The following is a 27,811-nucleotide window of genomic DNA, read 5'->3' on the forward strand; positions in this document are numbered from 1 at the left end:
GTTCTAAACACCTATCTACAATTTTCAACGAGAATTGTGAGGAGAAAAAAAAAGTGCTGTAGATACAGAAATTGATTTATTATTTTTTCTTAATACAATTAAAACATTGCATTTGAATTTATTTTACACTTAATCTACGTATGATCTAGCTGTATTAATGTATCCTAACTACGACACTCAAACATTGTTATTTAACAATATTGTAATTTGTAGATACAGATTAGGCCAGTAGATAATAGAGGTAGAATTTCATACTGACCTGCTTGGCGTAAAAATCATTTGAAAAACAAACAGGTACATGTATTAGATTGTAAATAACATGACAGAAAATATTCTAGCCTATAAATTTAACCTTATTTTCAACATGCACACATGCAAGTCATTCTAAACTCGAACATAAATATGTAAAATACATTAACCGTAACTTCCGATTGGACGCAAGCCCGCCGTAAGTAATTTGACCAATAACAACGCAACTGATCAACCAAATGGTCGGTTTATGATTGGTCAGCTTTCTTACATTGTTCCTTACCCCTACAATCCAATTCCAATACGCAAAGCCAAAAAAAACACACACATCATTATCAAAACAACAGTCAAACTATTCATTTACATAAAAACACTAAATTGAGTTTAAAAAACACAAACAATTTCTTAATTTAAAATTTAAGCTATGAAACATTGTAATTACATGACTAATGACTATTTAATTGAAATAATTGTATTTAATTATTCTAACTTATACTATATCATTTATGAAAAAGTAGAATTGAACATTTACTGAATATTCATTAATAAGTTTATGCTTATTCATTAACTAAATATGAATATGCATTAATATTCATTAATAATAATGAATCTATTAATAATAATTATGTAAATCCTATTATAGGATATTATAGTATAGCATTTAAGGATAGCAATAATAATAATATATTATAAATAGAATAAATATTATATTAATTTAGAATGTGTAATATGGTAATATTATTTTAGATGACATTTGTTTCTTGTAAAGAAATAAACTTAACATCTGCAGCATGATCATATTTTAAATTGCATGTTCTACAAGAAAAAAATAAATTGACTAGATAAATAATTTTGTTGTCAAACTTTGAATTGCTCGACTGAAGTAGTAATGCTAAAATTGTGGAAAACAAAAAATAAATAAAACAAGGGACCATGTTAAATAACCTTTACTACAGAAGACAAGCGTAAACATCGTTTATACTGTTTTTTTCCCCTGGAAAACATAGCAATGAATATATAATACAATTAATAGCTCCGCCCAAACCAGGATGTGTTTATACATTTCACAAACAATAGCATGTTAACTGATCAATGATTTTAGGATATTTATAAATATGAAAACCTGTTACAGCGCAATATGCTAACTGGAGTGGCACAAATATAACTTCATTCACAAACCACTAAACAAGAATAATAGTGACGTGGTAAAAATAATATTAGGCATTATGAATGGAAAACTAAACATACAGATTTGTCAGTGTGACGCTTGGCTGTACTATGCAGATAATACATATTTTCTATACTATAGACATTTTGTTGACAGCTACTGTAGTTAGCAGTGGCGTAATGCATAGGGAAAGGGCCCCTGGATTAGCACTTCTAAGGAGCCCTTCAATGCTGGGTAGTTGCATTGTACTCTGGGGCCCCTGGGTTTAGCCAGTGAGCCCTCATAGCCGTTATGCCACTGGTTGATTGTACAACTGAGTACTACTGTATACTCAACTCCTACTCAATTTCACGAAATCTTAACTCAAGCAGGTCCTCATTTGTGCCATGCGAGTAATAAATAAGGAAACAGTTGGCATTGCTCAATAGAGGCGTGGCAAAAGGAGGAAGAACTCACTAATAATAAACAATAAAGCTTTGACAAAGATTGCTTTATAGAGGAGAAGCTTGAGGCCTTATTCATTTACAGAATGTCTACAGTATAGAAATTACTGTAAGACCAGCATAATGTCTGAAATCGAGCTTGCATTGTATCGGTTAATTACGATAATGGGTTTTACATATAATTTAGATAGATATTAAATAAATCAATTTTCTTGCACTATTTTTTGTAATATAAGGAAGATTGCTTCTTGATAGCTACATTATTAATTGAGGCTGTTTTTTATGCTTCCTTACAAAGATCATTTCCTAGTATTTAAACCCAGAAAGACGATACTATGTCATATACTGAACTAGTTTGTTTTTGGAAAACATTTCCTTGGACATTGAATGCAAGGCAATGCAATTTGAATATTTAATCAAAAGTACAGTACTTAATATGATTCCAGTATCAGTTTTACATTTAAATATTGTATCTCTAGTATTGCATCTAGTTATTATTGTTTTCTGTTATGATTATACTAAAGTGGAAGTACCTAGAGTAACTGTATCTATACAGAAATATGTGACCCCATACAGAATGAGAAAGTGCAAATTGCTTAGACTATTTCGAATGAATACAGTATTATGTGCAAAAGTCTAGAAAACTCAGAACTACAGTACAGTATACCAAAGCAGATAACCTCAGTACATATAAACCTTTAACAAGATCACCTCGCAATAAAATGAAATGAAAATGACTAATGTATTAACATATGCTGGTCTCTAATCATTCTAAGGTAAACATATTTGTGTACACAAGTACGATACTAGATATCAATAGCGTGATAACTATCAATGTAATAGTACTTTTTTTATGAGTTTTATCTGACAACAGTTGACAGATGAATACAATACTGTACGCAATATGCTGCCTTTCAAGTTCTGATACCGATTTCAAACAATTGACTTTAATTAAAACAATTTATATTATTGCCTAAGCAAGGACATTGCAGAAAAGCAATTTCTTTATTTTTGATTAGCGTTTGCACTGTTTGTTTTTTTGTAAAGACAGGATTATACTATAGACAGTAAATAGATATGTTTGTTTTGCTGTTTCTTGTTAATCTTACTTAGATGAATAAAAATAATACTGTAGTAGGGGAACTAAGATACTGTATGTTATAAGCAGTGGCGTAACAGGTATGAGCGCTCACTGGCTAAACCCAGGGGGCCCTGGAGCTTATGGGGCAGTGGCAAGAGGGAAAATCAGGCATTAAAATCAGGCATTAAAATATGAAAAAGCTAAAAACGCCCGAGGCCTCCAGCATTGGAGGGCCAATTCAGGTTCCTAAACCAGGGGTCTCAGGCATCTGCGTTACGCCACTGGTTGTAAGAATGCTTAAATAATCAAAAACATCTTTGGGTAAACTCGTATAGATTTTGTCTTTTTTTTTTGTATCGTTTTTTGTCTGTATCGTTTGATAGAGTGTCAATACAAAATCATTATCAGCATAGACTTTATGCTAACATCTTCTTTATGCCTCTATGGGTAGAGTAGTACTGTATCAAAAACAACAACAACAAAATTACCCGACATAGAAATATCACAGTATTGTTGTTGTTGTTGTTGTTATAGGAATAATCCTACAGAATATATAGTGAAATACTAATAGTAATACCTCTATGCGTTGAGCAGTACTGTATGCGAGTAAAAAAACCCAATTATCATTTTCTTAATACTGTCAATTATAGCATCAATTATATTATCTGCAGATATGAACTAGTTTTATACTGTCATAAATAATATTGATTGGTGATTAAACATTGCTTAATGTCATAAGTATTTGTTTCATATTTGTTTAAATGTTTGCATTTACTGAAATTTTTGCATTTCTCACATTTCTGACTTCTTGCTAATTATGAAAATATATAAATAATATTCTTTGAATATTTTACACATTAAATATATGACAGTTTGGTCATGGATGAATGATTCTACTTACATTACAATGTGTGTCAGATTTATTCACAGTTACATGAAGTATAAACACAAACAATTAATTTACAATTCAACCTATACAAATCATATGAATAAACAATCCAAATATATCTATATTGTTAATAAATGTTTAGCCTGGATTTTTAGTAAAAATACATTTTTAGAATAAATAATCTATTGAAAAACAAAAATAGAAGCAACACAACAAACTGAGTGGCAAGTTGAGGGCGCATCAACACTGTTTGTAGACAGCGTTTGTATGTCTTCCCGGTTTGTTATTTCGATAATGACGTCGCTTCCCATTTGATTCCTGATGATAGGCTTTATTCGCTCGTTCGACTTTTGAACGTGATAGAGATTTACTAAATTGCTTTTTCTCTATGTTTCTAGCGTGGACCACAGCTGCACTGTGGGACTGTTCAATACCGAGACGGTTTGCAATCGCTGCCGCCTTTTTAGGTTGGTGGACAGTTCTTGCTCGGAGTTTATGTTTGCGGATTGGTTGACGTGAGTTTCCTACACGACAGTGCGCCTCACGTGAACTCGAACTGTGGTACACCGACATACTAGGATGTTCAATTAAAAGATTTTCCATCGGGCTAGTGGCTATATGTCCCGGTGAGCCCGCATTAAAACATGGTGGCGGCGTCATAAACCAACTTTCCTCAACAGGAATTGGTATCGCATCTGCTGTCTTTCCCCCTTTGGAACCTTGATTTTCTTTCGAAGGTGACGAATCTCGACTAATTCTCGGACTTCTTCTCACGTCTGAAAAAAAGATAATTTTGTTAATTTTAAACTTTTCTACTCGGAATAGTGTAAACATTGCATCTGGTCTAAGAATTAACTTAAACCTTGACAAGAAAAAAGAACTTAATAAAAAAACCACCTGTTTGAAAATGGGTGATTAAACAAGGAAACAATGAAGATCAAAACAAAACAATTTGGAGGAAAAATTGGAATCAATAGAGTCGGTTGTAAGCTGATGAAAAGCTATTCATTTAGAATTCACAAGGCTGAAACGCACTTCCAAATTAAAATTTTAAATACATTTATGTTTGAAAACTGGTAACATTTTGTTATCTGCTGAGCATTATTATTTGCTTTAAGTGTATTTATTGAACCATTGACTGTATGATGAAATTGTTATGTAACAACATAGAGCTTGATCTAGTGGTATACACTGTAGATATATCAATTCCATTTGGTAAGTCTATTAGATACCTTGTTAGCAGTATAGATACTGTACCCTTTAATGTCCATATTGTTATGATTTATTTGACCTAATTTCTTTTTGAATTGAATTTTTAGATGAAAATGGATAACATTGTTATTGTTATTCTGTCTCTGTGATGTTTACAATTTTAAAATTGGCAAGGTACCAAGTAAACAAGCCCTCCCATCTGCTAGTATAATGATTATTATTATAGACCTTCATCAGGCTATTGTATTGTATTCAAATGAGACCCATAGTCTAACAACTAAACATTGTCAAAATTCATCCAGCATAGTATTTCGTACTTGAATGCCAAAAATATTGGGTTTTCCAGAATGTTCAGAATCGAATACAGCATCACTTATAATTATATATTTATTTGGACAGAACAATTGTGTGAAAACAGCTTTTATTTCTTTACTGTAGAATAAAACTCGCACAGTTGACTTGTTATGGTTATGGTTCGTTTTAAGCAAGAGAATACAGATTTCAATACCGTATTATGAAAGAACGATAATATTTTCTTGCCAACAGAAACGGGTCCATATATTTTTTTTTAAATCCCAATTTATTCAATTTCCGTGGAGAAATCTTTAGCTGCAACTCTTTTTATAGCTTACTTTATGCGTTAGTATAAAGGTGGTTAAAATACACTTACTCGTAACGTCAACAAGAACCCATTCATCATCAGCTTCAGTTAGGTCCATCTGCTGGGCGTTCAGCACCTCATCACCGTCGGTGGTACCGAAAAGAAAACTTGCAATTCCACTAAGCATCTTAATATGTTGTCTTTTAGTATGATAGAACAATAAAACAATTGAAAAGAATAGCTTGTTTGCTGTTATCCAAAAGATCTAGAATCGGAGAAAACTAAATATAAATAGTATGTAAAAGGAAAACATAGTGGTATCTTGTACCTAATGATTGTATCATTAAGTCAAGAACCTGATACAAAATGATCTACCTTTTTAAGCAGCCTTTATTAAATGTACTGTATTTAAAAAAATAGTATGAAATATCTTTATTGCATATTACTGTATACACTGCAAGTGTCCTCTAACCATTAAACATGGGTCACCTTAAGTGTCAGATCTATAAATAACCTGACCTAGACTTTAATTAACAGAAAAAAAAAATAAAGAGGTTTTCCCAGGGTAGCCCATATTCCAGCTGTCAAGTTTACAGAATCTATAAATAGCCTGACATGCAATACTACACTTCCACAAAACGTTCTTCCCAGGGTAGCATTAGACAATGGAAAAAAGAGTGGGAGATCCTAATGGAACAATGACTCAGTCACAAAGGGCACCGCACAGTTGCTTATCAGATTGTGAACACTTTACTTGCGTATTTGGAAATAATTGATAGAGAAGAAGATAGAAGTGCAAACAATACAAAAAAAACACACACAATTACGCACCTAGATAATAATGAGTAATACAATTAGTATTGTCATCATTTAGATTAAAGGCCAGGTGCGGGCAAAACATTTCTATTGATCATACATTCCAATAATTATTGATCTATAGTTTCCCCTATGTTTCATAATTTTTGGGATTTTATTTGTGTTACATGAGCTTGTTGAAAATAAGCACTTTCTTATCAGTGGGGGGATAGTTCAAATTACACAGTAAAATCTCTATTCTTTTGTACACAAATTTTGTAAATAGAGAGGCATTTTAAAAAGCTATGAAAAATAAACGGTGTGGTAAAAAATGTTATCAGATGACTAAATATATGTAATATAACTTGAATTTTACATTTCTGGTATTTTTATTCAACTTCAGATTTTTATTTTCATGCTATAGCAAAAATTATCCACCGTATATCCACTATCTTTTTTCACCTTCTAGGGAGTCACCAGACATGTTATTACATTAGGTTAAACTACCTAACTACTGAAAAAAAGTCTTCCTGGTTTTTATGGCAGAATTATGCCAAATTTTGTATTTGTCCATATTAAGCGAAATTCATGTTTTTTCGTCTTGATTTCTGTTACAAATATTTGATTTATGTACAATTAACCAGATATTATATTTAAAATTCATGCCTGTACCTGAGCTTTAAAATGCTTAACAATCAAAAATTAAAATTCCAAAATTTAAATAAATTATAATTTTCTTGATCATTTTTTTGCATTAAACGATGTTTATCACGTCAGCTACCTGCTAGCCGGGTTACTTTCGTTTGAATTCCCTCTTCCACATTCCCTTATGTTTTCATATAATCCTGAATCTACAGCCATTTCTATAATTTTAGTTGGAATATTGATATTTACTATGCTATAAAATAGCAGTGTAATTTAATGCACAATGCGATGTAACCATGGAAAAATACAGTAATTATTTATTAGTGGAATTTATTTTTTCCTAGAAGGACAATCATTACAATGTATTGACACAATATCCATTCATCATCTATTGATATGATATAATAATAATAATACCAATCCAATGTTGGTATTCAATCATTTTATACAAAACTACTCAGGCATGACATAATTGATTTGAATGGAATTAATAATACTCTGATAACAATTTTGTTTGATGGCCATTACTCACACAGCTAATAAATTCTTCATGCAAGCTAACGTAACGCAAGGACGGTAATGCCACGTAGAGTAACAGTGATCGACACAGTTCATAGGTTAAATTGAGTATTTAAAAACTGGTGCAATGTATTGTACTTCACATAAATACAGTAGGATGAAATCAATCGTACAAGATGAAAATAAATTCGAAAAAACTGATACGCTAACAAAAGTTGCGACTGTTAATACCTTACCAAATCGAAATAACACATAGTCCAATTAGATAGCACAATATTTTTAGAAAAATTGGTGGCGAACCGTACAAATATTTTAACACAAGTTTCTTGGAGATGAGGTTTGGTAATTCTCTCAAACTTGTACCAAGCAATAACATCTTATCGTACCTCTCCCCAAATAACTACTAATTGTTTTTTTAAAATTCATTTTTACAACTAATTAAGTATTATTTAACCTAAATTTATTCATCATCACTGCAAATTGTATTGTTCTTTAAATCATTGTGTTTTTAATGGAAATTCACTAGTCATTCAGGTTAGTTGCATTGAATACAATACTACAGGTTTGATTAATTTGATCTCAATTAAAATGAAGTAATATTCCGTCAATGAATGAATAGTATATTAGTCCAAGGTTGTGGTAATTGAATATCAGGAAGTTGACATGCATTTTATCGTACAATAACAAATCATTGTTGTTTTTTGTGGTTTCAATTGTTATATTCTTTGCAGAATTCATGTCTATTCATATCCTGGGGTTTGTGATGAATAAAATCATACACCTTTAGAGTTTATATAAATAAAAATGCGAATACTGTATAGAATTAAGTATCAAATAAATAGAATTATGATGATAAATCATTTTGAATTAGTGACGGATAGAAGATTTTCCCAATCTTAAAATTTAATATTATTTTAGATACAATGTACTGTAAACATAATAAAGTAACACATAAGACCAATGCTACCTGTTCTTTATTCTAGTTCAAGGTAAATTGGTTAGAGAGATTACAAAGAGTATACAAAATGAAGGCGAGATTGTACAATGATTATTACACTATTACACAGTTTATGAGTAAATCAAACGTAACGATTGCCCTTTTGAAAGATCTTATCACCAAATAAGTTATGAAAAACATAAACAGACATTATATTGCACAATTATTAATTAATAAGATAGTAAACTTAACAACATGATAAATCGAATGTTAGGTATAATTATTAATAGCAGTTTTCCCAGGGTAGCAATTAAAAAGATGAGCACCTGGACAAAGTATCCTTTAGTTCACTTGTTTGAACTCTATTGTGTAAAATAAATACTAGCACTAGTAGTCTTCTATGCTTAGGTCTAGCCTAGACTTGAATAATTATTACCTCTACTGGCAACTCCCTGCATGAACCAACTGTCAAAATAAACTTTCAGTCAAAATGAAAAGATCTAAGACAATTACAGGTCAAGTGATGATAAACAAGAAGAAGAAAAGGAAGCTAATCCCTTCACCAACATCAATTAATTACAAGAACCTAATTCCAAGGCTTCACAAATCTGAAACAGAAGAGTGAACAGTACAACGGCTCTAGCCTCTCCTCCTCTCTCTACGCGATGAAATTCCGCGCAAATTCGAGATCCGCCCAATAATTGCTGTGCTTACTATTTTCCTTAATAATTAATAATCTGACTTACCTACACACACAAAAATTATACAAAATATAAGTTTCTTCTTTCTAGATACAAATTTGAGCAAAATAATACTGCAATTTGAAGAGGGCGTTAGCGAAAATAAGAAAAACTTAGACAGTTAATTATGTCCTGACGATAAGCGTATACCGTTTGTTGACAACAAACAGCTGATTGCCAAATTTGGAAGTTATTGCGTCACAATTAGGAATGTACCATTCATTAAATAATATAGGAGTTTATTATTTTTTATAATACAGTACTGTTTTCATGAATTAAACTTGCTGCAATACTTCATTTACCACGTTTTACGTTCAAGAAGTTGTTATTCATCAACTATATATTGAGCTTATATGTAATTTATTTCGACATTGTATTTCAAGTTCACCTACTAGTTAAAATATAACGATCATAACAAAGGCACATGATTCGTGCGTGTTGTTGTCATGGGTCAGAACCTATAAATTTATAAAGAAAATGAAAATGATGCAATAAATTGAATATTACTTCGTTCTTTTCAAATTTCAAAGTTATTGCATATATTTATTAGTTAGTCTGGCTAATACATATTTTAATTATGTTTATACAATAGACGTAATTTACAAGAATACTGTTAAAAAACAATGGTGATAAAACATAAACAATGGAAAATGTAATGACGCAAAATGGAAGCCGCCGGAAGTGAAAACTATTCAAATATTTGACCCGGAAGATAATCATGTTCCACGTCAACCTGGGTTTTTGTGAATCGACAACGCGGCATCCAACGTTTCGTGTTAAGCCGGAGCTTAGCTTTACTGTCTCTCATTCAATTGTTTCGTTATAAATGCAATGGGAAGTTAAGACTTATTCGAATCAAACAGTTGTGTTTTCAATAAAGGTGTCCGTAAATTCTAAAGAGCTTTTTTGTAAGTATTTTGGAGCTGTTGTTGTTTTCGACACACACACACAGCAGTCAGTCAGTGCTGTGCAGCTCGGGAGATCGAAAATTTCGTGTAATATCCCCCGCTTCTTGCACGATGCAGACCCACGACATGGGTCATCATTAATAAGGGTAGCTAGCCTGCCTCTGAAATCAGTAAAATTGATAAGATTAAAATGTAGAATACATCTTGATCCTCTTATACTGTAAAATGCGTAGGGCCAGGCTAACTAACTGTATTATTTAAATAGATAAAAAGAGAATTTTACATTCATATTTAATACCATAAATTTTGAAATATTTTTATTGATATTATTATTAATCATTATTTTCATGAAAATGACATGGTCAACCGTGGCACGTGAATGTAATTGTAATTTTTTTCCCGTCCATCTATATATTGGTACAGTCGACCATGCACTGATGTGCCAATAAGCAAATAGCGTGCCCGACGCTTGATGGGAAGGGTTCGGGAGGAAATGTCACGACGTGCATGTACAGTACACGATTCGTTGTTTATATATATACGCGTTGTGAAGTTTGATCTCAAACCCTTCCCATCATGCATTGTGCAATGAAGTTTCTCGTGAAATCAAGCTGTTGCGATAAACCATATTCACAACAGAATAAAAATAAATTGACAAATATAAAAATCAGTTTAATTTCTTTATTTTAGACAAAAGGGGAATATAAAGAATCAAGATGCCTGTGTCAGCTGATGAACTTATTAGACTCCTGTCTGTTTTAGCAGAAGAGGAGAATCTCAGAGTGACTGTGAAAGAGACAATGAAAGCAGGAGTAATGGCAGGAACAGGTGCCACGATTGGCGGTTTGATGGGTGGACCTTTAGGAATCGCTGTTGGTAAGGGATCAATTTGATATTAAAGCTCTGCCTACACTATCAAACTAGTTTGAAAAAGGTGTGATGTGCCCAAATATGGTAGTGATATGACATCATCATGTCCATATATGTGCACATCACATTTTTTTGTCAAAATAAGTTTGATAGAGCTTAAGACTTGTACTGAATTGTGTAGAATCATCAGCGATATACAGACGAGTAGACATCGACGGTATACAGTTACACTGTACTGTGCAACAGCGGTGAATGCGAAGTAGAGGGTTAAGAATTTTTAAATCCATACTGAAAGAATGTGACACAACTAAACATTTGATGATATATTTTTCATGTTTACAAACCTGACAAGTCTCACATTTTCACATCTTATGATTTACAGTACTTCATAAGTTTCAAATAAAATTTTTCCAAGCAACAGTAATACTGTAGGTGCCTTTGATTTAGGATACAAAGTAAATAATTGTTAGGATGGGGTGCCAACAGGCTGAGGGTCTGTGCTGGAGAGTTACATTGTAAAAATTTGGCCTAAGGTCCTGCTAAAGTACATCTGTGAGGATAGGATGCTCAGGTTGAATGACCATTACCACTGTCCCTGTGACCCATGATTTTATGATGTTGATTATGAATTTACTATGGTATAATATAATTTTGTATCGTTAAAAAATGAATTATACGCAGGTCAGATAGTATCTGGACATACTGTAAGATAATTCTTTCTCATTCACTTTCAATTACTGTAGACTTTTCAATAGATCTGTCAATCAATGGTCAAACAAGTGACCTTATAAAAATCTATATTTGTTTCCTGATTTAGAGGTCATTTGACCATATTGTACAGTTAAGAATTATATGAAATTACTTCTGATGCTGGCAGGCTGGTCCTGTACATTACTATTTAACAGGCCTTGAAATATGTAGTATACTGCAATTGCTTCATTTAGTCTTTCTAAAAAAAGTAGTAATGGGTAGTAAGTGTCGCTACGTTTTTCGTGTCTCTCTTTCTGATGCATGCTGGTCTTCCTTTCAGGTGGAACATGTGGTAGCTTGGTAGCCGCTTATATGACCAATGGCAAATTTAAATCTGTGCCACAAATATTGCAGGAGATGAGTCCAGAACAGAAAGAGAGACTATATAATCATTACCAAATAATATTCCAGGGGCTGGATTACAACGATGTATTTGAGCTCCAAAAGCTAATCAGTGGAGACACTGACATTAGAGGGCGTGTTGTTGAGGGCTTGACAAACTATCTGCAAAATGAACTGAACATGTCTATGGTCACCCAACAGTAACTGAACTCCACCGAATATTTTAATTACTCAGAAAAAAAAAAAGTCTATTTCGTGCCTAGGAGCTTACCTGGATAAACCGACAATTACTCAGAAAACAAACAAATTAAAAGGACCCTACAATAATTTAGAAGGACGCTACAGTAACATAGGAATGCAATATTTGTTTAGTAACTTTACTTTGGACACCCACCTTGCTTTTTTGTACTGTGCATTACATCTTATATTGAGCAGTTTATAGTTATCCTGAGATGATTAACTTGAATCCCATTTAAAATTCAGAATTTTAAAATCCTTTTTTTAATAATGTAGAAATAATAGTAACCTCAAGCTTACATACAGTATAGTAAGATACTGTTTATTCTATAACAGTATAAACTCTGTTTCCTTCTTTAAGAATTTGGAAAGGAACTGGTTTTCAAATAATATTCTGCAGTGTTATAAAATACATCTACTCAATGTTTTTATTGGGAATGGGAGTCTATAGACTACTGTAACTGTACCTTTCCACCAACTCAACTTAGTACTGTACAGATAAGTGTTATGTACATACAGTAGTACAGTATCAATTATTTCCAGATATTTGTTTTTCAGCAATAAATTGTTTTAATGGCTATACAGTATTATTGTAATTGGCAATGATTAGATAGTATTACTGTATTTCAAATGCTAGCAAGATTAAATAATTAGTTATCCGCTTGGTAGAGCGGATAACTCCTTGTTATTGTATGGGATCAATATTTTTGGTTATCCGCAACTTAGTTGCGGATAACCCATGTGATTGTAAATATCTTTTTTTTCATCTTCATCTTCTTTGTTATTCTTCTTTCTTTCCCGGATTTTTGTGCGTCGCATATCCCCTATTGCTTGTGAATATATCTTTTGTATAACTTTGTCATTATATGGACATTTACCTGAAGTTGTGCACCTCCATATTTTTAATGACGTTAGAGTCGCGCAGCGTAAGTTACGCGCAATTTTATGAATTTCAATGATAGGTCATAGATTATAAACCAAAAGTCATTTTGTATTGACACTTACTGAAAATTTAAGTCATATCAAGCGCAAACTTTCTATGGATTAAAAATGGCATGTTTCACAAGAAGTTACGCGCGCACTCGCATTTAAAATTTCAAAATGCGCAAAATTAATTTCTAATCAACTTTCTACGCTGATCATGACATTTTGAGCATGTCAAAAATTCCCACGCGCGCGAAAAAAATTACGCGTAAGGTGCGCACGGAGCATGAAAATCATGTGTTTTTCTCTTGAATTATGATTTTACAGCCTTTCCTAGTCATTTTAAAAAAGATTGACATAATTTCCAATTAAAATGATGTCATACGAACACGTTGATTTAGACCATTTGCGCGCGCTTTAGTTGCAAAAGTGACAACATTTTGTCAAAATTATGCCCATTTTGAATCTATTATAGCTCCTCAGGATCAACCGTTACCCCCAATTTTTTTAATTTAATATAGAAGCAGATATGTTGTAGATATGAATTCATGCAGAATCTTTACCCCTCGGGTGTTATGACGTCATCGTATGGCCACACGAATGTAAAATATTGGATTTTTTACTGTTTCGTTATTGCTCATTACATTAAATAGAGCGCATCTCGCTGATACGTATTCCATTTCCTCATATATTTTAATACTGTCTAGGTCAAACAACTATCTTTCGCATGAGTTAAAAATATTTTAATTTTTATGACGTCATCATGTCTAAAAATGTAAATAACGTGGGTCACCTATTTTCATCTTTACAGTAAATTTCAATCTGTTATAACTCGTCAGAATAAAAAGTGATAATCATGATTAAAACGTTTTCTGGAAGCTATTGGATTGTAGATACGAATTCATGTGAATATTTTGCCAAACAGATGTTGTGACGTCATCATATGGCCAGTTGAATTCAAAAAGTCATATTTTCATCTCTTGCGTAAAAGTTCATTGCGTTTAAACGAGAGCGCATCTCACTTTTACGTGCTCAAAATTCTTCAAATTTGTATTAATGTAATTATTTAGATAATTATCTTCAAAAATTGTTATCTTTATATGTCAATTTGATGACGTCATCTTGTTAATAATTGGATTTAAAAGATGGGTCTCGAAATTTCGTCTATGCTGCACTGTATATAACATACAATGTATTCTGTAAATACTGTAATATGCTGTATGCTACAAAATAGGTACAATTCAGCACTGTAAAAATATTTAATTCATGTCATAAGATGGTATAATAATTGTCGGCGTTCATATATTTTAAACGTATGTGCATGTTGCGTTTGCGCGGATAACCCGAACTCGTCAAAGTGACGAGTTCAAATCTAGTTTTTCTGTATTATTCTTGGATCCTTCCTTCCTTTTTGTGAGTCGCGTTTCTCTAAAATGTGTAAACATAACATTTCATAACTTTGACAACATATGGGCATTTACGTGAAGTTGTGCACCTCCTATTTTTGAATGACGTCATAGTTGCGCAACGTGACTTACGCGCAATTTTATGAATTTCAATGATTGATTATAGATTAAAAACCAAAAGTCATTTAGTATTGACACTTTGACAAAATTTAAGTCATATCAGGGGCAAACTTTCTACGGATTAAAAATGGCATGTTTCACTAGAAGTTACGCGCGCACGCGCATTTAAAATTTCAAAATGCGCAAAATTAATTTCTAATCAACTTTTTATGCGTTTCTTGTCATTTTGAGCATGTCAAAAATTCCCACGGGCGCGCAATTTTTTACGCACGCGGTGCGCACGTAGCGTTAAAAACATATTTTTTTCTCTTGAATTATATTTTTCAAGTCTTTCCTAGTAATTTTGAAAACAATTTAGACCTTTTCCAGTTTAAATAACGCCATACGAACACGTTGAATTAGACAATTCGTGCGCGTTTTTTATGAAAAAGCTTAAAAAATCGTCAAAATTATGTCTTTTTTTAAACAGTCATAGTTTCTAAAGTAAACCGTGAACCGTTTATTTTTATTACAAAATCTAGAAGTTGATGAGTTGTAGATATTGGATCATGCATCGATAAGGCTAAAAAAACATTGTGACGTCATCGTATGGCCACACGAATGTAAAATATAGGATTTTTGTCTCTTTCGTTATTGCTCATCACATTCAATGGAGCGCATCACGCTTATCTGTATTCCTTTTTCTCCTAAATTTATATATTGTGTAGGTCAATCAACTTTCTTTAGCATGAGATAAAAATATTTTAATTTTTATGACGTCATCATGCCTAAAAATTTTAATTACGTGGGTCATTAATTTCATCTTTACAGTAAATTTTAATCTGTAATAGCTCGTAAGAATAAAATGTGATAATCACGATTAAAACGTTTTCTGGAAGCTATTGGATTGTAGATACGAATTCATGTAAACATTTTGCCAATCGGATGTTGTGACGTCATCATATGGCCAGTTGAATAAAAAAAGTCGTATTTTCATATTTTGCGTAATAGTTCATCACATTTAAAAGGGTGCGCATCTATATTTTACGTATTCAAATTTCTTCTACACGTTAATATGTTGTTCCTGAGATAATTTCCTCCAGAAATTGCTATTTAAGTGTTTCATTTTGATACCGTCGCCATGTTAAAAATTGGAATAAATGGCGGGTCCCGTAATTTCACCTATTCTACACTGTATGTAATATGTATACAGATTATACTCTTTGCATGTATATACTATATGACACAAATTGACAGAATTCAGCACTAACAGCATATCATATTCTTCAGTTCTTGTCATAATGCCATAATCTTTATCTGTGTGCAATATTCCAACGTATGACGTGCACGTGGCGTTTGTCGTTGTGCGGATAACTAACTCGTCAAAGTGACGAGTTTCATGTCTAGTTTATTTTTAAGTTCAATAAGTTCGGAGTAGTTAAAATAACTACAGTAACTTACAGTATAAATGTTGAAATAGGATTATTAACAGTATTTAATGCAATATTGAAATTTTAGTTGTCAGTATAAATTTTTGTTATTTCTATACTTTGACTTCTATATATTATGAAATTTAATTTTTATTTTATATAAAATTTGTTTAAGATTTTTAAATCATGTTTATATACATTAAACATTTCGTATACTTGATCTGGCAGTGTCAGTCTTTATTTGTTATTTTTGGAAGTTCACTAAATATGAACACTCTACACAGAATTCTAATCGCACAACATCTGCCATTTTATAACATGCAGCATTTTTAACATCTGCCAATTTTATTTATTAATTACAGGTAGCATGATTGGTGCTGGCTATGCCAAATGGAAAGTTGGCGGAAAGACACGACAAGTGTCTGAGGTGCTAACAGAACTTGATTCAGACAAGCGCCACCAACTACACATATCATTTCAGGATGTACTGGATCAGTATCCCGATGCAGACTTCTCCATTCTGATGCGGCAGTTGACAGAAGATGGTGAATTACGCGCAAAACTGTCAGAAAGAACGAAAAAATATATAAAGGAAGATATGAAATTAGTCATGGAAGAGAACCATAAACAAAGAGGAAAAGCAGAGTAAATTTTGTAATGAAAGTGAGATATTATATACTGTACAAAGGATATGTAACCTTTAACAAAGGGTATATAACTTTTTAAAAGTAAACAATGCTTTGTTGTTATGGAGATGGTTACCAAGCAGTGTGTTGTATGTGTTAAGCTCTGTCTACACATCAAACTTTATGTGACAAAAAAATATGATGTGGCCATATATGGACACGATTATGTCGTATCACTACCATATTTGGGAACATCACATTTTTTTGTCACATAAAGTTTGATAGTGTAGATAGAGCTTTAATTTGCTGCATGTGTATTTCATTGCAAGATTAAAAATTGTAAATTCTATCCATGCAGTTAAAAAAACATAAAATAAAACAGGCTTAAATATTAACCACATGAGTTACGCAATATATAAACTTTTGTCCAATAGCTTTGTTATATAATAAAAGCTAAACCAAAACATTTACAATGCAAAAGTAAAGCAAGGAGTAGGTATAAAATTGTTTTAAGCTCTGTCCACACTATCAAATTAGTTTGACAAAAATGTGTGATGTGACCAAATATGGTAGTGATATGCCCAAATATGATAGTGATATACCCAAATATGGTAGTGATATGACATCATCATGTCTACAGGTATATATGGGCACATCACATTTTTTGTCACATAAAGTTTGATAGTGTAGACAGAGCTTTAGGCCTTAATGGGTAAAGTGACCAAAGTTTGCTTATTTTTCCATTTTTAGGGCACTATTGGTATAAACAAAACATGCTGATTATAATATTCTTTATGTTGTGAATGCTTACTATATTTCGAATGGTGCTTTATTATTAAATAGTACATAGTTTAAGTAGTGTAGTTTTCGTAGATATTTCATTTTGGTATTTCCATTCTATTTCTTTTTGATCACCCAAATTCTCAGTAAACTGAACTATATCTCAATTTGTTCAGTGTCTCATATTCCATGGTACAGTGTCACATGCTAGTCACATGTTACAACTGTATCTTATTTTTTAAGGTTAAGTAAAAACAATGTCATACAATGTATTAGAAATGTAGAATTTTAGCTTAAATATAGATATGAAGCCATAAGGTAATGTATATTTATTGATATGCTTTTTCCATTTTTTGGTGAAAAGTACAGTACTTAACTATAAAAAAGCACAACATTTAGAACTGCCAATCAGAGTGAAAAGAAACAATGAATAAACATTGAATGATTTATTGTTATATAAGGTATTCAAGTACAAACTTACTTTACCATTGGTTTGTCTATTCCCATATGTGAACAAATAGGAATTGAGATCTAGAAATTCATGTATAAATTGAATTTTGGCCAATCAGAAATGTGCATATGTACAGTATGTGAGCTATCACGTACTAAACTTAATTTTGTCACAAAGATTTATATTTAATAATAAACAAAAGATTATAGAATAGAATTTGTCTTTTTTGTGACCATCCTACTGTACTGTACCCACCAGCCTTAATTAAAATACATATTTAATGTAAATGTTATGTAATTACATACTTTAAAAAACATTTTTTCTTAACACATCTATGCATTGTTTGTAAATAAGGTTGTTTGTACATGATCTAGTGAATATTACAATTATTATGCTTGTGTCGTTTCATATTTTAGGTTGTCTGTGATATCTCCATTGTTAAAATGTTTGCAAAAGACGAAAATGATTACAATGTGAAGTAGCCATGAATGAACATTTAGTCCAAATGTAATCAGGTGTGTCACAGGGCCGTATCCACCAGTATGGTTGGTAAGGTTTCAACCTGACTACTTTTTCACAGGCATTTGATAACCCTGTGGTTTGAACAGATATTGTTCCCTTTTCTTGTGAAAACCGCACCACTTCTTGTGGCTACATCTCTGTGTCATAAAACAAGACTCTTGATGTTGCATGGGTTCAGTGGAGTGTTTATTGAATATCATGTGACCCACAATCCTCCAATCAAATGACCAGGATTTACTTAAATGTTATATAAAATTAATTATTGTATTCATTGCAAAATAACTCATCATAATCAATGTTTTTTTTTAGTGTAACTAGTAAAAATGTGGTTAAGGGTGAAGTTTCTGCAAACCAAAGAATCTATTTTTCTAAATAATGTACTATAAACATTTTATTATATTTTTATCATCAATCCATGTACAACTTACTTTATTAAAGTAGTCTTACAAAACAGGGTCAGTTTTGAAAAACAAATACAAGGTAAAAGTAAGCCAAAATTTACAAAACTATAATATTTTTCAAAACTATATTTATGCGATTATTATTTATTGTTATTGTCTCTTGCCAAAATATTCTAAAAATGTTATGTTCGTGTAAATGAAAAACTGACATTGAATAGACATAGTTTTGTATTGGCGATGGTACTGTACTGAATCCAGTATGACTTCACTACTCATGTACAGTATGTATTTTGGCATTTTTAAATGTAGGCTAACGTGGTGACCAGATTATAAGTTCACAGCATTTGACCACTAATTGGATCGCCTGTGTATTATTTTACATTTCTCTATAATAAAGTTCATTATTATGGGCAGTGTGTTACAATATCTATCTGTTATTATAACAATTATTAAAAGTATAGTAAGGTAACATTGTCTTAATATTTATTGTTCACATTCATTTTCAACTGGCCAGCGTGTCATCCTGGGTTTGCAAATGCATGTGTGGATGTCAGGGCCGTAACCACCACTACGGTTGGTAAGGTTCCACTTTTTGGGAGAAGCCTTTGACAACCCTGCGGTAACCGCACCATTTTAATTCTTGTTGCTACAGCACCGGTTGTTCAGCAATCAGTTAAGTCTTAAAATAAGTAAGCTTTTTTTGTCAAACTAGTTTGATAGTGTAAACAGAGAGCTTTAAAACAAACACCAATCAATCATAACTCATGTACTTTTCATAAATTTAATCAAATAAATTCACCTTATTAAATAAATCCAAGGGAAAAAAAATATTTACTTTTGCAAACGTAAACACATTGCATACACAGTTAGTACATATTACTACTTACATACTATAATATATGCTTTTGTATATTTATTATGCAAGACAACTGTTTAAAACAAAAAATTTAAAGATTTTTGTTGAATTCTTCTTTGCATATATCTCATATAAACAAAATATTAAATTCAATATATACAATAAATTATAATGAAAATAAAAAATCTCTAAACCACCTATTACTGAAATACTATAAAATAATAAATTCTTTTAAAATTAAATTACAAAAAAACATATTCAAAAAAATTAAAGATACAATGCACCTTTACTTTGATAATTTTTATTTTGGAATTGGCACTATATAAAATGTAAAAAATCTGGTTATTTTATAACATTGTTAGATTTTTGAAATATATTATTCACTGGTGAAATTTCCTAAAAATTATAAATTTAATGAATAACTTTTAAGAAAATTGCTGGTATATTCACCTAAAAAAATTGATTACTTATTAAAGTGAGTAACTGGTATTTTTCAATACCTTGCCTATTGCTGATTCGGCCTATACCATCAATATCCTCTGATTTCAAAGTTAGAATATGCCTTGCAAATGTTCTAGGATAGTGATTCTTAAGACTGATTTGACCTGTTTAGAAAATCACTATTATTTCTACACAATTTATTTGTTGGAAACGGAACCAGCCTCATAAAATAAACAGCATTAGTATTGCTACAGGAATTGTTATTTTTTTAATTGTAATACAGTAATCCTTTTCAATATTTAGTAGAAATTTAATTACTTATTAACTAATTTGATTTCATGATTTCATTTCTCAGAAATGTTATGTGCGCTTTTTGATTATTCTGATTCAAACGATTCACTTATTCTGGCATACAGTTTATTTTTAGAACGGAATGGTTTTGTTCGGCAACGACACGCGCACTGGAAACATAAGAGAAATATATTGCACAGGATACTGACGGCAGCGATGCACGTCATCGTGACAAATCCAATGAATAGTTCTTTCTCTTTGTCATTGGATGTTACTGGTGTAATACCTTTCGTTTTGGTGACTTCATCTGCCATACACTTTGCAGCTGTGAAAAAGAACAACAATTTGTACAATCACAATAGGTTCTCTGCCATTAATCACTTAATATATAATAACTTACAATGTTATCATACAAACATTTGTTTAGATAATGTACATAGAGTTTAAAATAATCCCTGATTTAACAAGTTAACAAAAAAAAAAAAAACAACTTTGCTAATGGTCTGTCTCCACTATCAAACTATATGTGACAAAGAATGTGATCTGCTCATATATGTCATCACTACCATATTTGGGCATATCACACTTTTTTGATAGTGTAGACAGAGCTTGTGATAAGAATGATAACTGAAAGGGCAGTGGAGATGCAGAAAGATGTATACATGTGTTTCATAGACTACACCAAGGCATTTGACAAAGTAAGGCATGAGCAGCTATTTAAAGAACTTAGCAAGCTTGACCTACATGGAAAGGATCTTAGATTGTTGCAAAATTTGTACTGGAAACAGACTGCATGCATGAGGGTAGATGGGGAGTGCAGTGACTAGACAAGTATTGGAAGAGGAGTGAGACAGGGCTGTGTAATGTCACCAGACTTGTTTAACTACTATAGCGAGTTGATCTTGAGGGAGCTAGAGAATGAGAAGGGTTTGAGAGTTTGTGGTAGAAATATTACAAACATCAGATATGCAGATGACACAGTTCTACTGGCAGAGTCAGCTGAAGATCTCCAAAGGTTGCTGGATGTGGTTGTAGTAGAGAGCGAAAAGATGGGTCTGTCTATAAATTGTAGACAGAGTGTTTAGTAGTGTCAAAAAAAGAGAGTCCAACGTGTAACCTTCAAGCAGGAGACCAGTTAATTCAGCAGGTGTCCTCTTTTAACTATCTTGGGAGCAAAATAACAGATGGTGCTAGGTGTGTAATGGAGATAAGGAGAAGGATAGTCCTCGCGAAATCCGCATTTGGAGAAATGGAGAATATCTTAAAGAACTGTGCGATGAGTATGGAAACCAGGTTGTGTGTATTAAACTGCTACATCTATCCTGTGCTGATGTATGGAAGTGGAGCCTGATCAATCACAACTGACCTCAGAAAAAGATTGGAAAGCTGTGAGATGTGGTTTCTAAGGAGAATGATGAGAATTCCATGGACAGATAGAGTTAGTAATGAAGATGTATTGATAAGAGCTGGAGTGTGCAGGAAACTACTGAAGGACATTAGGATTAGACAGATGAGATTTATGGGACATGTGTTGAGGAAGGGAGGTCTGGAGAACTTGGCATTAACTGGGAAAATAGAAGGAACAAGGAGCAGGGGGAGAAAAAGAGTCACTTGGTTGGCCAGCATAGCTGAATGGATTCGGAATAGAGGCGAGAATACCAAAAAAGTGGAGTTGCTGAACATGGCAATAGACAGAGAATTGTGGCACAACATGATCGCCAAAGTCTCATGATATGGCACTTCGAGAGAGAGAGAGAGAGAGAGAGACAGAGCTTAATTAAGATACATTTTTACTGATGATTTTTTGAAAGACTTACTTTGTAAAAGGTAGATGCTGTTGGTGTTATTCTTAGATACATCACAGTTACCGGTCACATGATGGCAAAAGCAGGATTGACCAGGACAGTAACAAGTCTCTTGGCAATCTTGACCATAGAAACCAACCGGACATACTGCAATGTAATACAAAGATACTCCTCATAGAATATTTACTATCATTTACAGTCCTATAGTAGAGAACTTAGAAATGCACCACACTCGCCTAGCTTGTCTATCTGATCTTGGCATAATACTACCCTTAGGTCAGGTGGTCCACTTGTGACTCCAATGCTAGGTCAGAGAGCTGTGGCAGCTCCAACATTATGATATTCCCTACCGATTTTAACTCATTTAAAAATGACTTTTTAAATTTGTCATTTATGTAACAATTTTGCTGTTTCCTTCAATCTTGCTGTTTCCTTCAATTATGTACAGTGCATTGAGAGCATAACTTGGGCTACAAAATAAACTATTTTGGGGAAAAAATTATTACAGTTACTTGGGTCTCCAATTTGTTTACCTTCATCACAGAAAACTCCACGGTAGCCAGGAAGGCAGCTACATGCTCCTGAGGTGACATTACAAATGGCTCCATTCTGACACTGGCAGGTACCTTCACAGTTGACGCCATAGCGACCCATAGCGCACACAGATATACAAAATGGTGGTTCCCAACCACCTTCACATACACAGCCATCTAAAAAATAAAAACCGTAACTTAGATACATTTATAAGTATAGGATATTAACAAGCTAATGTGCTTAAACGCCTACTGTATGTCCCAAGAAAAATGTCCATGTCCATCAGTATTTTAAAGATCATTTTCCAGTAAGTCCAAGAAATTTCCCAGTAAGCTAAATATTCTTTGGTTGTAGGAGCAATAACTCACTTGTAACTCCAAGGTTAGGACATAAACAAGCTAGTGTTCCTAAATATCCATGTCCAAGAAAAACAGAGAATTTACAAGAAAAATCAGTGAGCTACTGTAAATATGTAGAGCTGTTCTTTGGTTGTATGCACAATAACTGACTTGTGACTCCAAGGCTAGGACATCAACAAGCTAGTGTTCCTAAATATCTATGTCCAAGAGCTATTTCCCAGTGAGCTAAATATGTAGAACTGTTCTTTGGTTGTGAACCCCAGCGAGCTACTGCAAATGTGGTACAGCTGTTTGGTTGTATGCGCAATTAATAATTCATGAGGCAAATACAATCACAGATTAAACATTCACAAAACATACATATAACGCACCTTTTGTACATTTGCCATGCTCTCCACAATTATTACTACCACAAAACAACTCATCACACCTTGCTCCTTTCCAGTTGTCATGACAATGGCATGTTCCTAGTATACAATCTCCATGATTACTACAATTCTGAGGTTGGCATTCTGGTTCATGAGCACATATTATCGTCGAAACCTGACGAGCACAATTATATTCTCGATCGGTACTGTAATAATAAAAATGTAATAATGGGTAAATATCATTTTATGTTTAATGTTACATAAAAGTACAAGAATGAATCGCAACAATGTTTTCCACAAGAATGCAAACCCACCGCAATTAATTTGACCAATCACAACCGGATGGATCATGCAAACTGTCAATTGGTCAACTAACTTACATTGCTTGTAAGATCAGAAAGTTCATTGTTTGACTACAAAACATTGGCCTAAGACGTGTACGACTTTCGCTCTCTGCCGGTGAAATCAATTTGTTGTTGTTTGTGCACTGCAGAGTAATGATTTGTTTGTTACATTTTCTTGTCATTTGTTCTATTTCTTTAAACCTTATTATTACGTTTCATTGTTGTTAGAGATTTAATATGTTTCTATATTTTCTGCAATTGAAGGAAATAAATGTTTCCTTTGATTTGATACGTAGGAGGTCTTTTGTTATCCAATGAGAAGCAATCTAATATAGACATTCAGTTTGACATTCTACGTTATGTTACAGATCTGCTCACAGTACTTGCTTGCACTTTGCAATTTCTAGTTTGCTAAATTTTCTAATTTTTAAAAGTTGCCTTGTTGAATAATAATTGCTGACAAACAATGTCTGGGTTTATTAACAATTACCATGTGTCTGTCGGGTAGTCTACAACAGTTCCATTAATCACATACGTTGCTGATCCTCCACCATCTAGATTGATAGCATCCACTACACCTAACTCCTTCAAGAACTCTGCCATCATTCTCAAGTTTACTCTAAGAACAAAATATTTCTGCATTATTAAGCTGTCTACATTATCAAACTTTATGTGACAAAAAAATGTGATGCCCAAATATGGTAGTGATATGCTTAAATATGGTAGTGATATGATATCATCATGTCCATACATGGGCACATTACATTTTTTGTCACATTAAGTTTGATTTAGATGTAGACAGAGCTTAAGTTAAAATATTTGACCCAAGTAAATTTCATAAACATTCAACAAAATTGTTTGAAATTTGAAATTGTATTTTAATAAATTCTTTAAATTAATAAACAAAAGCGAATGAATGAATGAATGAAGTGAACATTAAACTAAGTATTCTTACCCAAATTTGCGTGTTTGTCCATCAATATTTACAAGTACAACCCTGCCCTCTGCATCACTTCCTATCGCTGTTCTCGCCGACACAACTTCAAAGAACTCCTTTGCCGAGCCTGTTATAATAAAGAAAATAAACTCAAACTACACAAGTTCAACAAGCTTTATTGTATTACTTTTTATTTATTTATTCAAGATCCAACAGTGTATAAAGAAAAACACCAATACAGGATCACCATAAAATATACATTCCATTTACATAAAAAAGAACAAGGAAAACAAACAGATTTATATATTATTAAAAATGACATTAAAGACATAAGTATTACAACTAAAAATATCGATGTATAAGGAAACATTTGAACTAAATTATTATATGAATGAGCAAAACTACAAAAAATACTGTTTTTACATCAACACTGGAAAAACCTCTCTCAAATTAGGAATCTGTATTCACCATTCACACATTGAATGCAAAAAATCTGTTATCCAAGTGAATATCACTTAAGAGAAATGGCCTTAAATACTAAAAGTGTTAAATAAATATTTTCTTAAAAAGAAGCTTGAGGCAGAAGTATCATTCCTTATAACAAACAATTAAACAACAGGATAGAAGACAAAAAAATACAAACAAAAAAAAAGTTTAACAATTGTTTTTTAAATATTGTAAATCATTTAATTGTGATTTGTCAATACAACTACTGGAGAATACCGCTTTTTTTTTAAAGTGAATACCATCCTAAATTATTTATTCAAATCACTAAGTGAAACCAGGGCTGTAGCCACTAGTACAGTAGGTAAGGTATCAACCTGACCACTTTTCAGAGGTCTTTGACAACCCTGTGGACCGCACAGGGAATTGTTCCCTTTTCTTCTGACAACCGCACCACTTTATTTCTTGTGGCTACATCATTGGAAATACTTAGTAAAAAGAATATGATATAATATACCACATTAGTTTCTAGTAGTAACTTACCCGTTTCTTCTGTCTCATCGCACTCTACTTTTATGCTCTCATCAACATACACCTCACCATTTCTGAGAAGCCATCCGACCCCTCCGACTAATTGTACAAAGGGATTTGTTGTATTTTCAACATCCTCTACAGATAAATATCTGAAAAATATATACGCACCATAATGAAGTTATTATCTTTGACTTAATTACTTTTTCAATTGTGAATGCGTGTTATTTCTCAGCTAGCTTGAGACACGAATAGTAAAATAAGGACCATTTTTTAAATTAGAGAATTTGGGGGTAATTCTTATACAGTTATTAAATTAATTCATTTGATTTTAATACAGGACAACATAATAATAGGCCTGAAGAACAATGAACATTTTCTGTTTACCTTAAAGCTCTGTTTACACTATCAGACTTTATGTGACAACGAAAATGTGATATGGACATGATGATGTCATATCACTACCTTATTTTGGCATATCACAACAATATTTGGGCACATCACACTTTTTTGTCAAACTAGTTTAACAGTATTAATACTGTAATTATACACCCATTATTATTATTATTATTTTTTCATACTTCATACTATAAGAAAGATAGTTTGTACATTTGATACACCTTTTTAATATTACATGCATTCACATTCATTCAAGAACAGACCCAGGGAAGGAGGTTAGGCTGGGCGACTACCCGGGGATGAGTATTAACGATTGTCCACTATAAATACAAAATCAATCATTTGTTTGTTTCATACCCAAATACTAAAGAACCATCTTGTTTTATACCAAAATGTGCGTTTTGTATACCGTTGGAATTCTTCACCGTGCGGCCTCCACTCACAATATTACCTAGGCACTCGCCAGTGTGAGTGTTAAAGAAACCGGCATTCATTGACACAATACACTTTCTTTGTTCGGAAGACTTTAAAACCGTTGCTCGACGGTTACCGCCGCAACCTCCATTTTCAAGCGGCTCTAATACCGATAAAGTCCGACTAGGATTATTAATAAAGGTTATGTGTCCTCCAGATGTACGCTTCTCATAAATTGAGGTCTGAAAGTCTCTGACAAAACGTTTTGTTGTTGTTATTGGAAGCGTAATTGTGCTACTGTTTTGTCCATGTGATGGGATGATTGTGTGGGTGACATTTCCATATTTTACTGGTTGACAATCTCGCACTTCCCGGTGTAACTTTTTTGGGTTGTGCTCACCAAGTTTGTAAGGCGATAGTACATCAACCATTATTTGAGAGCTGAAACAAAAAATGCATTATTATTAAAAAACAAATTATTTAATTTCCAACAATTTTATTAGGCCTAGAACGTGCAGTAAGTACAATTTGCGGTATAAATAATTAATAATGTTCTCAGTGCAATTTTTTTGAGTTCAATCTTCAATCTTTAGAAACAATAACATTATTATAGAATAGATAATAGACCGACCAACTTGACCAAGGCCTAGACTACAGAAAAGATGTGGGACCGAGGTGACGTGGTGGGCCAGGGCCATTCCAATTTAATCAATTTTGAGGCGGTCGGGACCAATGGTGGGTGCCTAGCTTTTTAGCCTTTTTAGCCCAACAAGGCCTGCGGAATTAACACACTTTAAAAGATAGTGAAAAATCACACTATACCCCATTTTTTCTCCATTGCAAATCCATAGACAATGGGTAATAAATATGTAAAGTTCCCATCGCATATCCATATGGAAACTCTCTTTTTGTCACCTAGGCCTATGAAGAGGAGTACTCATTTTCACATGACCACTTCCATGTTTTGTACGTGTGGTGGAGGTACGGTATATATTCAGAGCGTCATTCTGACGATGGGGGAGCATTCTCTACTTTTCTACGGAGCGCCATTTATGCCTTTATT

General features: G+C 32.7%; 3 protein-coding genes across 5 annotated transcripts; 1 reads left to right on the forward strand and 2 right to left on the reverse strand.

Moving 5' to 3' along the window:
• Positions 1 to 832: 832 nt before the first annotated feature.
• LOC144849593 (uncharacterized) lies at positions 833 to 9,428 on the reverse strand. 2 transcript variants are annotated; one of them, XM_078706553.1, is made up of 3 exons: positions 9,286 to 9,428; positions 5,713 to 5,843; positions 833 to 4,606 (listed from the first exon to the last, which is right to left on the reverse strand). In XM_078706553.1, exons 2-3 carry the CDS (start codon positions 5,828 to 5,830, stop codon positions 4,071 to 4,073), a joined length of 654 nt encoding a protein of 217 aa, XP_078562679.1. In that variant the 5' UTR covers positions 5,831 to 5,843; positions 9,286 to 9,428; the 3' UTR covers positions 833 to 4,070. The 2 variants fall into 2 exon arrangements, with proteins under 2 accessions (XP_078562679.1, XP_078562678.1); XM_078706552.1 differs by having other exon boundaries at positions 5,713 to 5,908.
• A 557-nt stretch (positions 9,429 to 9,985) lies between these two features.
• LOC144851157 (protein C19orf12 homolog) lies at positions 9,986 to 19,438 on the forward strand. Of its 2 annotated transcripts, XM_078708715.1 has the most exons (4): positions 9,996 to 10,187; positions 10,878 to 11,063; positions 16,608 to 17,074; positions 17,325 to 19,438. In XM_078708715.1, the coding sequence occupies exons 2-3, from the start codon at positions 10,904 to 10,906 to the stop codon at positions 16,892 to 16,894; spliced, it is 447 nt and encodes a 148-aa protein (XP_078564841.1). In that variant the 5' UTR covers positions 9,996 to 10,187; positions 10,878 to 10,903; the 3' UTR covers positions 16,895 to 17,074; positions 17,325 to 19,438. The 2 variants fall into 2 exon arrangements, with proteins under 2 accessions (XP_078564842.1, XP_078564841.1); XM_078708716.1 differs by lacking the exons at positions 16,608 to 17,074; positions 17,325 to 19,438 and adding an exon at positions 12,088 to 12,964 and having other exon boundaries at positions 9,986 to 10,187.
• Positions 19,439 to 19,934: 496 nt separating this feature from the next.
• LOC144850191 (N-acetylglucosamine-1-phosphodiester alpha-N-acetylglucosaminidase-like) lies at positions 19,935 to 27,715 on the reverse strand. Its single transcript, XM_078707423.1, has 9 exons — positions 27,571 to 27,715; positions 26,692 to 27,189; positions 25,948 to 26,087; positions 24,979 to 25,087; positions 24,514 to 24,642; positions 23,683 to 23,885; positions 22,952 to 23,128; positions 22,431 to 22,565; positions 19,935 to 20,938 (listed from the first exon to the last, which is right to left on the reverse strand). Exons 1-9 carry the CDS (start codon positions 27,639 to 27,641, stop codon positions 20,700 to 20,702), a joined length of 1,701 nt encoding a protein of 566 aa, XP_078563549.1. The 5' UTR covers positions 27,642 to 27,715; the 3' UTR covers positions 19,935 to 20,699.
• Positions 27,716 to 27,811: the final 96 nt, after the last annotated feature.

This window comes from Antedon bifida, chromosome 8 (genome assembly GCF_963402885.1).
Source record: "Antedon bifida chromosome 8, ecAntBifi1.1, whole genome shotgun sequence".
NCBI classification, from domain to species: domain Eukaryota; kingdom Metazoa; phylum Echinodermata; class Crinoidea; order Comatulida; family Antedonidae; genus Antedon; species Antedon bifida.

Coding starts and splice junctions, on each gene's coding strand:
- LOC144851157 (XM_078708715.1), top strand. CDS start 10,904: ATGCCTGTGTCAGCTGATGAACTTATTAGACTCCTGTCTGTTTTAGCA. Junction 11,064..16,607: donor ACCTTTAGGAATCGCTGTTG/GTAAGGGATCAA, acceptor TATTAATTACAG/GTAGCATGATTGGTGCTGGC.
- LOC144850191 (XM_078707423.1), bottom strand. CDS start 27,641: ATGGATATGCGATGGGAACTTTACATATTTATTACCCATTGTCTATGG. Junction 26,088..26,691: donor GATGGTTCTTTAGTATTTGG/GTATGAAACAAA, acceptor TATATTTTTCAG/ATATTTATCTGTAGAGGATG. Junction 23,886..24,513: donor GACTACCCGACAGACACATG/GTAATTGTTAAT, acceptor TTATTATTACAG/TACCGATCGAGAATATAATT.
- LOC144849593 (XM_078706553.1), bottom strand. CDS start 5,830: ATGCTTAGTGGAATTGCAAGTTTTCTTTTCGGTACCACCGACGGTGAT. Junction 4,607..5,712: donor GGTTCTTGTTGACGTTACGA/GTAAGTGTATTT, acceptor TCTTTTTTTCAG/ACGTGAGAAGAAGTCCGAGA.